This window comes from Hyperoodon ampullatus, assembly GCF_949752795.1.
Source record: "Hyperoodon ampullatus genome assembly, chromosome: 11".
NCBI classification, from domain to species: Eukaryota; Metazoa; Chordata; class Mammalia; order Artiodactyla; family Ziphiidae; genus Hyperoodon; species Hyperoodon ampullatus.
The window spans coordinates 86,153,285-86,166,315 of NC_136924.1; the positions used below are offsets into that span (position 1 = coordinate 86,153,285).

General features: G+C 37.4%; 1 protein-coding gene across 2 annotated transcripts in view; it reads right to left on the bottom strand.

Moving 5' to 3' along the window:
- The window catches only part of PDE3A (phosphodiesterase 3A), a gene marked incomplete at both ends in the record, with an annotated part of 307,728 nt that overhangs the window by 1,715 nt on the left and 292,982 nt on the right, over positions 1-13,031 (bottom strand). For both annotated transcript variants that reach the window (XM_079715862.1, XM_079715861.1), the window contains 5 exons: positions 4,578-4,833; positions 6,155-6,310; positions 6,996-7,199; positions 9,028-9,227; positions 9,364-9,477. In XM_079715862.1, coding sequence (XP_079571988.1) covers positions 4,578-4,833; positions 6,155-6,310; positions 6,996-7,199; positions 9,028-9,227; positions 9,364-9,477 — 930 coding nt within the window. The remainder of the gene's footprint in view (positions 1-4,577; positions 4,834-6,154; positions 6,311-6,995; positions 7,200-9,027; positions 9,228-9,363; positions 9,478-13,031) is intronic.

Here is a 13,031-nt window from a genome sequence, read left to right on the forward strand (position 1 = left end):
ATTACTTTTGAACCATAGTCACATAAGGAAATTATTAAGTTGGATGAATGCTGGGGTGGGGGTGGGGGGAAATGGATACAGGTAGACTCATAAGCAAGAATTTTTAAAAAATATTTACTATATTCATTATCTTATTCATGAGATGGACCCAACAATCAGCTTATATTGATCACCTACTAACTGACAAGCATTTTTCTGGATGCTATGGAAACAAAGACCAATGAGTCTCAGAGTTTGCCTTAAAGGAGCTTACCGTCTATAGGCGAGAGGGCCCAGAAGATCAAAACTGAAATACACATGCTATGTTTTATGATGGACCTAGATAAGTGACCAAGATGGCCTTAATGTTCCCCTCATCTTCACTAAACTTTAGATAGGTTTCTTCCAGACTCTAGGACCCTGATCTAAAACTTGTAATTGCAAATTCTTTCTCTGCCCCTTGGTAATGTAGATAAATCTTCTCCCAGCCTCTAGCCAGTTTGACAACCCAGGAAACATCTATCTTAAGGACCTGGGAGCCAGCCCTTTGAAGTGCAATTATTAAGAAAGATAGGGTCCCTATCACCAATCTCTGTGGGTAGGAAGGAGCCTAACTTCAATAAGCACCAATTAGCAAACAAAAATGGCCTCATCACATTGACCAACTCCCCTTTAAGGTCCTCAGTACTTTTTCCTTAGCTCATTCCAGCGTGTAAAAACTCTCCTGCCTTTGTTTTCAATGGAGTTGAGTCCAATGTCTCTCTCCTATTGCAATAGTCTTGAAGAAAGTCTTCCTTACCATTTTTAACAAGTATGCAGTGCAATTTCTCTCTTACACATCAAAGTATGGCAACATCAGGTACTCAACCTGTGAGGGAGTAGATAAGACTTTTTCCAAAGAACATGACACTTGAGCTGAGATGTAAATTATGAGAATTAAATACACTGGGTGAAGAATGGACTGGCAGCATTCTAGGTATGTGAAGGGCATGTGTACAGGCAGAGGGCATGGGGCCCTGGAGCATAACACCAATTTCTTCAATTATAAGATTCTTAACAAGGGCAATATATACATAAAATAAAATTGGAAAAAAAAATCTGAATTATTTCTATAGAAATCAATAAAATATATTAATCCATTCAATTTTTAAGAGCAAACCTTTAAAATTACTTTTCTATCAAAGTTATCTACTTGTTTATTTCTACATTGTTTTTATTGTAGTTAAGTTCAATCTTTACATGTTAATATACTCTTTAACCTAATCCTTTGAGTCAAGCGAGTTACAGATGATCGCTGGGGGAAGGATGGACTTGAATCAGTCATAGCACATGCTCTACTGCTCAAGGTGATTATTCCATCCAAAAGTTATACACGTTCACGGTAGCGCATTCACAGGGAAGAAGCTAACAAAAGCTCAACTTTTCTCTTTTTCCTTTCAGGGCAGCCCCCATTAGAGCAGCTGTTCTCTTATTAATGCTGCTAAACATGAGCAATAAACCTCTCTGGAATTAAACTGAATAAGGTGACGTAGAAGAAAGTTTGTACCAAATAAATTTGCGTAGATTAGAGCCTGCAGGTGGTCTAAAACATGCCTGTATTGAGAGCCAAATTGTTCAGCACTGGAACCTTTTGAAATGAGAACAAAGATCCTTTCATTGCTCAAACTCTAAATGCAGCTTAGTACTTCATTAGAAACCTCTTAGTTTGCTGTAGGAATCTTTCAAATTTAATTATGAGGTGGGAAAAAAATGCCCTCTTTACCCAGGACACCATATTGAAATATTTTATTCTGTGTTTCCTGAGAGATCTCCAAGTTTTGCAAATTGCTGAAATTATCAGTGCATATTTAATTTACATTTTTTTCTGAAATCTAAGTTTCAGATTAAATCAAGTTAACCATCTCAGTCAATATGAATCCTGAAATTAAAATTACTAAGAGTCAATAACAATGGGGTTTAAACAAGGAGACCTGGGTTTCCTTTCTGGTTCTGTGGAATCCATCTACACCTTGGGTTGTCTTACTTCTGAGCCTCAGTTTTGACTTTTGTAAAATGAGGCAGCTGAACTGGATGATCACTGATTCCCCTTCCATTTCTAGAATTCTGTTATTCCATGTGGCCAATTTTTACTAGATACTAACACTGCCCAAGATTTATCATTTTCTTGGCTATAAAGGGATAGTTCAAATATAATTTTTCAAAAGCTATGGTTATCAAATCATTGTTGATGATGTTTTAAATTTTAACATAAAGGTGACCAGTTGACTTTTAGAAGCCATTAGTAAACAGAATCCACAGAATTCTCATTCCTGCTTTAGTGAGCTTGATTAAAAATGGGAAGGTCAGTAGAGTAACACATCAGAATCTGAGAGTCAGTATGGCCACCCAACCCTACAGAACAGAGACAAATCGAATATTTGGTTGGTTGTTGTATTTGCTGCTAAAGCCAATGCTGACAAGTTGAGCCTGTTAAATCTCCTAACCTAGGTTCTTCAATTCTTGATGCCTAGATTATGTATGTGTTGCTTCAATGTATTTGAGTTCAAATAGCAATCAAGTAGGGCCCACGGGAACAAAGCTTTTCCAGAGGCTAAGCTGACCACACTTTCCAATAACATTCAGTGGAAAAACTGTCCAGTCCTTAGTCAGACAGCAAATTACCTGGCTCTTTGAATGAAAAAAAAGTAAAAATATAAAATTCATGCATGTTTATTAAATGAGAAAATGAATAATCCATGAATCCTGTCTTGGCTCCTACCTCTGAATCCCAAGATCAGCACAAAATTTTTAATAGACATCTTTTGATAAGCATCAGAGGAATAAAATAAAATTACTTTGATAATAGAATATTGAAGGAAAACAACTTTTGATTTTCCTCCCATTCTGTATAAAATTTAATATATGGGTTAGACCTTAAGCAAAAGTCTGACCTAAAGCCAAACTTACCCCATCTCACCAGTCTATGGTTAATAATGAGTTCTTGATCTCTGCTTATGTGAGCTTATGACAGGGCCCTTATATGAGGGCAAAATAGGTTAATACACACGTTAGAATATCTCTTTACCTAGATGGCCAAATGAACTAAGTCATGCATTTCCCTGACTGTGCTAGGAAAAAAAAGGAAAAAATGATCATAATGTCTTTCATTGGTAATATTTTTGGTAAGGGCCTTGAAAAAATATCAATATTAAGACTGAACTTCCTTTATGAAGGTAGGTAGGAACCACATACTATACTCCCATGAACATAGGAACAGTATTTGTGCAACATCACTGTAAGGGTTATTGGTTTTCCTAATTATGCTATTAGGGCTTCCTCCCTATGGCAGGAGAAATAGTGGAGAATATTTCAAGATGTGAAGAAAAATAATCTTGATTTTATAGACAATTAAGTTGAACAGATTAGAACGCTACATGATGCACTCCAAATCAATGACGAGATGTGACCATTTCTCACTGTCACTATTGCCACTACCCTGGTCCAAAGCCACAGTCATCTCTCACTTGGATAATTTCACCAGCCTCTTAACACACTGCTCTGCTTACACCCTTGCTCTTACCCCAAACTCGAGAATATTCTCAATGCAGCAGCTGAAGCAATCCAGTTAAAACATAAGTTGAATCAACTGAGTCTTCTGCTCAAAACCTCTGATGGCTTCCCATGTTACTCAGAGTAAAAGCCAGACTACATACTGTGACCTGCAGAGCCCTATCTTCTAACCCTCCATCATCTCAGTCCCCACTCCCCACCCCCCTTCCTCTGCTTCAGCCTCCCAGCTCTCCTGATGTTCCTTGAGCACCCAGCCAGTGTCCACGTCAGGACCTTTACACGGTTTACTTTCCTCTCTCCTTGAAATGCTTTATCCACATCTCTTTCCATGGATCACTCCTTCCCTTGCTTCTTTCAGGTTTAAGAAAAAGAGAATCTCTTATTTAGACCTCCATGGCTATCTTATCTAAGATTTTAATCTTTCTGCACAATATTTCATATCCTTCTTACTTTTCATTTTTATTTTTAAACTCTAGCATTTATCAGTACCTAACATATTACAGATTTACTGATTTGTCTTTCTTAGTGTCTGCTGACCCGACTGGAATATAAGTCTAAAAGCGCAAGGATTGATCGATTTTTCTTTTCTTTTTTTTGTCTGATTTGTTCACGGCTCTGTCTTTACAACCTAGAAGAACGCCTGGCACAGAGTAGGTGCTTAGTAAATATTTGATGAATGAATGAGTGACTACTACCTCTTACCACTTTAGCACCTCTCCCGAAGCAAGCCAGGAAAAGCCTATGGCTGGTCTAGATAGTACTTGAGATTCCTAAATCATTCAGATACTCTGAAAAATAGGCTTTGATTACTTAATTGTCTTACTTCATAACAGAGAACATACCTTTTTATGAACATGGTATTATAATAGATTCCACAGTCTGTAATTTCCATTATCATGATATTGGGGAAGGGGGAGTATCCATAATCACTGCAGCAGGTGATGTTTGGACTCAGCTATGAAATTCACGAGAAGCATCAAATTTTTTGTGAACCTAAGTAAGAAAACAATCCTAGGAGAAGCACATTTGAGAGAGATTCTATAACTTACTTGGAGATTCACTATTTTTACAGGTTTCCTCTTCATTTGGTGCTTCCTCCTCCTCCTCTTCTTCTGGGTCATCGGTGTCTCCTGACTCATCACTGTCTTCCACCCATTTCCCTGGCATCAGTCCTGCTGAATCATAGGAGTTGCAGAGAGGACCCACAATGTGCGAGATGAAGGATTCCTGAAGGTTGGCCAACTGAGGAGCAGAACGGTCCATGAAAGGGCTTATTGGTAACCCGAGGCTGGCCTCTTCATCACCCTAGAAATAGGAATGTAGCAGGAACAGTTAACTAGAAAGGCAAACGACAAGGAGAGTGTAAAATACAAATAAAGTCACCATTCCCTTGGCACCTAAAATTTACAAATATGCAAGAACCCAGGCATATGTGTGAAGTCTTTCTTTCCTGGACTGCTAAGAGGTTTTCCCCACATTACTAAGATTCCTATCAGACTGCTTTGTTGCTATTTACCTTTGGTAATCTTGAGGGTTTTGTTTCTGATCAAGGGGAAATACAAGAAATGGTTTAATGTCTAAGTAGATGACCTTTCTTATCACACTAGTCATTGTTCCTTATATTAGAGTATAAGTCAGAATATAAATGCATCTTAAAAGGCAATGCTGGATATAAATATCCAACAAATAGATAATCTATAATGTTTTCCTTTTGTTTTGCCTTGGCTGCCAGAAATTTTAAAGTAATTTATTCCTCAATTAAAGTTGCTACCTCAACCCAGCTTTGGGTTGAATTATGTCTTCTGTGATTATATAGTTTCTGATATTCTTATTTATCTATGTTTAACAGTACTACTGTATAAGTGTTTACTTTGAACTGATTCATTTCTGGAAAAAAAATATCAGATTGTAAACCAGAAGTTACCTAGCAACATTAATGAAGGAATTATACCAAAATATCAACAATGGTTATGCCTATGTAGTGGAATTATTATAACTGGATTTTCTCCTTCCTTTACATTTTTTCTATATTCAATATTTCAGGATTGATTATGAATTTATTCCGAGGAAAGGCAATACATTATTTTCTAGAAAGCACAAACATTTATTTTATATATAAGTCCTATTAATGCTCAAAAAAGTTCTTTCTAATCTTTCTTTAAAAATGTCCAGGGATGGGCTTCCCTGGTGGCGCAATGGTTGAGAGTCTGCCTGCCGATGCAGGGGATGCGGGTTCGTGCCCCGGTCTGGGAAGATCCCACATGCCGCGGAGCGGCTGGGCCCGTGAGCCATGGCCGCTGAGCCTGCGCGTCCAGAGCCTGTGATCCGCAACGGGAGAGTCCACAACAGTGAGAGGCCCGCGTACCGCAAAAAAAAAATAAAAAATGTCCAGGGAAAGGCGATTTATTACTTAATACTTGCAAATAACTTTATCTTAGAGTTTTTATGCTTACAGTTTAGTCCAATTTTTGTCATTTTTAAATCCTCTGATTAAAATTAGCCAGTGCCTTTTCTGATGGTAGCATGAATATGAAATAGACTGATCACGCTTTTACAGCTTTTGGAAGCTTTAGGGAATTTATGAGCAGCCTCAATATGGATTAAGAGAAATAGTTAAGTTAGTTACCTGTTCATAAAATTCATTGACAATACCCTCTGTCCACTGAAGATGAAGCTCTTTAAACTTAGCTGGCCCATTGATATCAGCCAACTTTATACACATTTGACAAACCAGTAGACGATCATTTTCATTGGTCCAATCTATTCCAACTTCACCATTCACCTGTTTGAGGGACAAAGTTAAAATGGGGTCTGACTCAATGAAAGCAAAAGTTGAACAGGAGAATAAACAACAGAATATTGATTGTCTTCCTACCATGTGCAGATTAGAATGCCAAGTAGTGAGAAACATCTCAGCTGTTTCAAATAATGTTATTGGCTTGCATAAATTAATAGTAAAATAGCTCACCAAAAAAAGTAAAATAACAAATGATGGATAATTATTAATTATGGAATTGAAAAGCAATGCTATTTAATATTAACATAGGATTTAAATTACTATTAAAATAATGTGGCTACGAATAAGAAATTTTGAGTTAACATTTGGGCATTTATGTTTGATGTTTGAAATTCTGCTTCAGGTTTTTGACCTTTAATACTGCCAGGTAATTTCTGTTAGCATTTCACAGAGATGAGAGCAAATTAAATCAAACAGAAACACAATGATAATTAGAATTCTATTATTTCTCTGCAATGCAAAGTATAATCTATACAGACAGCACCTCAGCATATCAGGTTTCCAGGTTGGGAGCAATGCCTAAATATCTGCTTCTGGTTAAACATTTCATTGCCTTTCATTTTCACATTTGACATATATGAGGTGACAGCAATGAGTTTTGTTCAACACTTTGATTCCATGACTTCTTTCAATGCGGTCAGAAAATGAAGACTGGTACAAATCTAGTTACCTTGGCATTAAATTTGGCTACGAAGTCAAAGTGTTTCTTCAGGTCAGTGGCCAAAATTGCTTCAATGACAAGGAAACGGAAATGCTTAAATTCCACATGGTCAAGGTTAACTAAGAAGTTATATTCCGGCCGGGACATGAAAAGATTCCATGCAGCAGCTGCATGATGATTCTCCAAAACTGAACGATCATTATAGAGCACCGCCTAGGCAAAGACGAGAGTGAAGAGTTCAACTTTTTAAATTAAAAAACAAAAATAAATGAGAATATGCAAAGCTTTTGGAATCCACCTTTATCATGGAACACAGGAATGTAATCTTGTGACATCTAGTTATTAAGAATCACTTATTGCTGTACATTGTTTACTTTTCTTGGTTAAATTTCCTTTTTTTTAAGATAAAGTTCATTTCCTTGAAATGTTATTTCATTTCCTTGAAACTTTATTTCAAATTCTTGCAATTGAAGGGCTTAGAGTTAGCTTTTATCAGATTATTATTATTATTTTGCAGGGCACAGGAATTTAACCATTAAAATATGCAAATATTAAAATATGCAAATATATTAATATTCCTAAGAAGTAACTCAGTTACTTCCCACAGCTAGAATAAGAGTGACTTCCTTTTAGTTAAATACATATAACTAATACAGAGGAATGGACTCCCTGAGAAGCCCATAATTCAAAAGATTCTTACCCCACAATCAGCCATAGGAAATATCACCCCCTGTCTACTAATTGAAAGTATATAGTAAATATCTACTTGCTTGAAATTCTCTAGTAATGCTGAGGGAAGCTGCAAAGGAAAAGGAAGTTGCCTAAAAAATGCTTGGAGACTAGTGTGGTAGATTTAGATGGAGGGGAAAATAGGTATAAGGACAAAAAAGAAAGACCAAGGACATGAAAATTGATATTTTATGAATATTAATAAATATTAATTTATCATTGCTTGCTGATCTGTAATCATTAATCACAGTTGAGAGGCTGGGAATAGGTTGTGTCGTGAGATACCAAGTGAGGCAAGTGAAAATGCATGCATGTGTAGGAAAATTGAATGGTATATGGTGTTGGCAAAAGGATTTGCTTATATTTAGGGAAAATATGCTCTGGTGTATGAACGGCACAGTGAAAGAAATTAAAATAAGCAGTGAGAAAAAAAATCAGGATATTTGTATTGTATACAGATTGGAAGAAAATTCTAGACTAGTCTATAAGAGAGGGTGTGGAAATGGAGGAGAATGGGGAAAAAGACCAAAAGCAAACGTGACCAAAAAAAAAAAGAGTACTGGACTAGATTGGCCTCTAGATCCTCTAGAAAGAAAAGCAAGATCTTGGGATCTTTAGTAACATGGGTCCAGCTGATTAAATCAAGGTGAAGCTTATTGTTTAATTATATAGATGGAGATGCCTAAATACTTAGTGATTAATATTGGACTTAAATTTAAATACATGCCAAGATGAACTTTAAAGTTACTGTTTTGGGAGTACTATGTTCAGGTAAAAAATTTCCCTTAAGTGAATGAAATAAATTGATTTTTAATTCTTCCTAACCAATAAAAGTGCCATAAGAATAGTAATTGTTATAATGAATATATCTCAAAGGAATGGGATTTATATCCAAAGGAGCCTTACATTCTTAATAGTCTTAAATTTATATCCAAAGAAACTTTTAATTCTTAAATTAGAGAACTAAGAAAGATTTGGTTCTCTAATCTTTTCAGAAAGAAATTTTTGTATAGGTCAGATTTTCTTTGTTGGGGAAGTTCATTAACATGAATTCAAGCGGCTTTTCTTCCTAAGAAAATTGAGAAGGGATCCCCATGGGTGATAAAGTTGCATATGCACCATTGATGACTTAGAACAAACCATGATATCTTTTCAAAATGAGCATGGTCTCTAAGAATTTTATCTCAGGGCTAAATATAAACAGGCACCAAGTGAATATGAGCTAAAGTGAAAGTCAAATTTATAAAATTAATTTCCTTCAGAGAAATCTCAAAATTGAATTATTTCCCCTGATCAAAATTGAAAGATTTACCTGAGGGGCACTAGTTGCAACCAGGAAAGCGTTAGTCCTTCCTGGGTGATCAAAATCATGCATGGCTGCAGCCACATACAGGGCCATCAACTCCAAGGCAGGGATATTTCCAGACAAACATCCGTATTTATCATCTGGCACATTACACATTTTTGAGAATACATAGCCCATATGTCCATGTGTAAACCCACTGTCAGAATCTGAGAAGAGACAATGAAGATAATAGAGCTTTTAAGAAAGTATTAAACTGATATCATTTGTCTTGATTTCCTTTTTAAAAAAACACTCTTCTGTTCCCATAATTTACAAGGGAGCACAGAGGGACTTCATACGTACCTGAATCGCTTGCTGATCCGTGATCATTAATCACAGTTGAGAGGCCGGGAATAGGTTGTGTCGTAAGATACCAAACAGCGTGTAAGACATCGGTGGCATGGATTCTGTTATGGTCTGTAACCAATGCAAAGGAACAGTCATTCATCTGTGAACGCTGGGGTCCGAGGACCAAGAGTGCCACCTACTGGATAAAGAGTTTAGTCCTCTCATTTTAATACCTCAGTGAAAGCCAAATATTCTAGGACAAATACTCTGTGATTACTCTTCCATGCCTTGGTAACATCCAGAGTAACAAGAAAAAAATACAGCAATAACATTAATTACACATGCAGATGTCTGAAATGAAAAAATCTGTCTAGAGTCCACCAGAAACCTAACGTATGTAGGAAACTCACTCTTTGAATCCACTGTGATTTTTACCCTTGTTCTTATTCCCATGTTCCTGTATAAAACTACACAGAGGACTGGAAAAAAAGACCCATGATATACTTAACATAGATCAGACCAATGGTCTATACCACCCAGTATTTCACCTCTGATAAATAGCATCTAAATATAATTTGTGAACTGAACATAGTATTTTTCTTCTGTATCAAACACAAAACACTAATAAAATGAAGAACACATCTTTTATATGTATACTAAATCCACAAAGCAAAAGCAAAAGCAAAATCGATAATGTTCTCTGATCTAGAAATTCTAACTTGGTAATAAAGTTCTAGGAAATACCTAAAGAGGAAAAATTAAAACCTCTTTGTCGGGCTTCCCTGGTGGCGCTGTGGTTGAGAGTCCACCTGCCCATGCAGGGGACACGGGTTCGTGCCCCAGTCCGGGAAGATCCCACATGCTGCAGAGCGGCTGGGCTCGTGAGCCATGGCCGCTGAGCCTGTGCGTCCGGAGCCTGTGCTCCACAACGGGAGAGGCCACAACAGTGAGAGGTCCGCGTACCACAAAAAAAAACAAAAACAAAAACAAAAAAAACCCTCTTTGTATAATAGCATAGGGAGTTGAGCCATTCCAAAGAGTAAAAGCTAAGGGGGAACCAAATCTCCTAGTTATAATGTCATTACCATGGGAAGGGGGTCCTATTTCTACATGTGCAGTTCAGCTTCTAGGGGACCATGACCAAAGGCCCACTGTGCTCTTGGCTCACCTTCTTTCTCTGTGCAATTTTCCCATGTTTTTCTGGCTTTTCAAAATACTTCATTGATTGGTATGCTTTACCCTAAATATGCTATCTTTATACATTTTATTCCTAATGACCAACCATGATACAATTTCCTTCTCTAATGTAATAGATTACATCTCTGAATAATACTCAACAGATGAGAAGCAAAAACAGAAGAGAAGAAGCAGAATGATAGTGGGAATTTGAGAGAAACACCTGTTCCATGGTCGGGGAAGAATGAAGAAACTATGACATCTGTGGTGTTGGTGGCACACAGGGGAACGTAGGAAGATGATGTCTATGTTCCTACATTTCTGGAACTATTAGGAGTCAGTCTTTAAGCTAAATCTTGGGTGAACGCTCCAGGAACTCAATGGGGGGGCTGTGAGGTCTTTAGAGGATGTCTTCAGAAGAGCTTTGAGAAGCAGACCTCCTAGGCTCCCAAGGGGTCAACAGCAAAACCTGTTCACCGTTATTGCCAGAGGTGAATACGGATATTACCTAGTTTCCAAAGAACAATTTTATTCAAACTGGAGTCTCTATTTCTGTATATGGACTACCCCAAGTGATTTAAGACAATTATATTTTATGTCTATACCTGTGCCATGTACGAAGTTGATCACCGTAGAAGTTTCTCGATCTACGACAGATCTTTGTCTCTGCTCTGACGTTTATTACCTGTGTTACTGAGTGAGTGGCTTAAAACTTTAAGTCTCATTTCCTTATCTTAAAAATAGGGAGACAATAAGAGTGCCTGTTTCATAGTCCAATTGTGAGAATTACAGAAGGGAACCTATTTTAAAGTGGCTGGTATAAAGTAAGCTTGCCATTGATGTAAATATCATTCACATAAAATACATGATTGCTCTTAAAACAAGATGACAGATTAGCACAGATGACCTGTTTTCTTTCAAAATCAATGCTGGGTTTGTAAGAATAGAATTGAAGAGCTAAAATAAAAACTATGCTAAGCCCTGGGGGAGGGAGAAGGCAGTGATGACCTGGTAGAGGAAGAATATGCAGCCCGGTCAGAGAGAGTCTGGGACTATGTTGGGAGGGAGCATCTGGGTTAAGTTCTTTTCCCTTGTGGCAAGCTGGGAAGATTACTGTGTGGATGTAATTACCATCAACATTGCAAGTCAGGGAAACCTGCGCTTGCGCCCAGTATTACAAGGGTGGGTGGGTGTTAGTATCAGGGTGCTGGCCGAGTCTCTTTGGGGTGAGAAATAGACAATACCACGTACAGGTGAACTTGTTTCTCTTGAGTTATCCTGCTTCCTGCCCTGTTCCTCACCCCAAGGTCCAGGTCCAGAAGGTTTGATAGGTAAGTTTTATAAACTTGCAATGAACAATCGAAAGGATTTAGTGCTGAAAATGTACAAACAAGAAAGCGGCCAAACACATTTTATAAGTCTAGTATCATCTTTAAAAACTTTTTTTCTTTAGACATTTTTTGTGTTTTAAAGATTAGTATAATCTTGATTTAAAAACTAGGTAAAGACAGTATACAGGAAAGAAAAATTCCTCCTTTAACTTTTGAGTATAGGTTCAAAAGTACTAAAGAAAAAAAATAGCTAACGAAGCCTAACTCCATTTAAATACATACATATATTTATAGATAGGTAGATAGAGATATAGTTTGGCAGGTATAGCTCTAAAAGAATTCTGTTGTCACTATCACTTAAGCAGGATGGAAAAACCATCTGCCTTTAAGTAGTCATTAACATGTTTGTTAAACAAATATTTACTTCGCACGTACTATGGGCAAATACTGTGTCAAGTGCAGGTATCACTGTTGCTCTTGCCGTTAATTCTCTGGGGACCAGCTCAGGAGCAAAGACACCCAGGAAAGATGCTAGCTAAGTCAACACAGAGGATTGACAAGTTTCTGTAGGACATACGAATATGCTCAGAGTGCTTTTCTTTTTCTGGCCCTGGAAGGCAACTGACAGGGCTAAGGAATGATTTCAGAGCTCTTCTTATTTTATCATTATTATTCTCATCCTCTTCCTTCATCTCTGCATTTTGGACAAATCCCTTAATAATTCTCTCACCCACCAGGCAACCTCCCCTGCCTTTCTGACAACACATAAACACACGTGCATGCACTAACACATCACCCGCCCTACGCTTTCCCAGAGCCTGCCCATCCCCTCTGCTGTCTTGATACACTTGTTTTCTCAGTTTTTCCTTATGCCTCCTCAAGCAGCGGGTTGAAGCGAGGTGGAATGGAAGGCTGGGGTTGTATGTAAAACTTATAGATTTTGTTTAGACCTGAATTTATAGATTTTCCATTGAGAATTCTCTATGCTCCTATTCACCAAAGGGTGAGGGAAAATATTAATACTAAAGAACAGAAATGAGACTTGAAATATTTTTTTCTTTGGAATGTAGCTAACGCTTTGATAGTTCTGCCCTTCTAGCTTGTTCCACATCAACTCAGTATTTAGCTTTAAAACTGGTGGGCACATCACATACAGCTTAATCGAACTGAACTAAA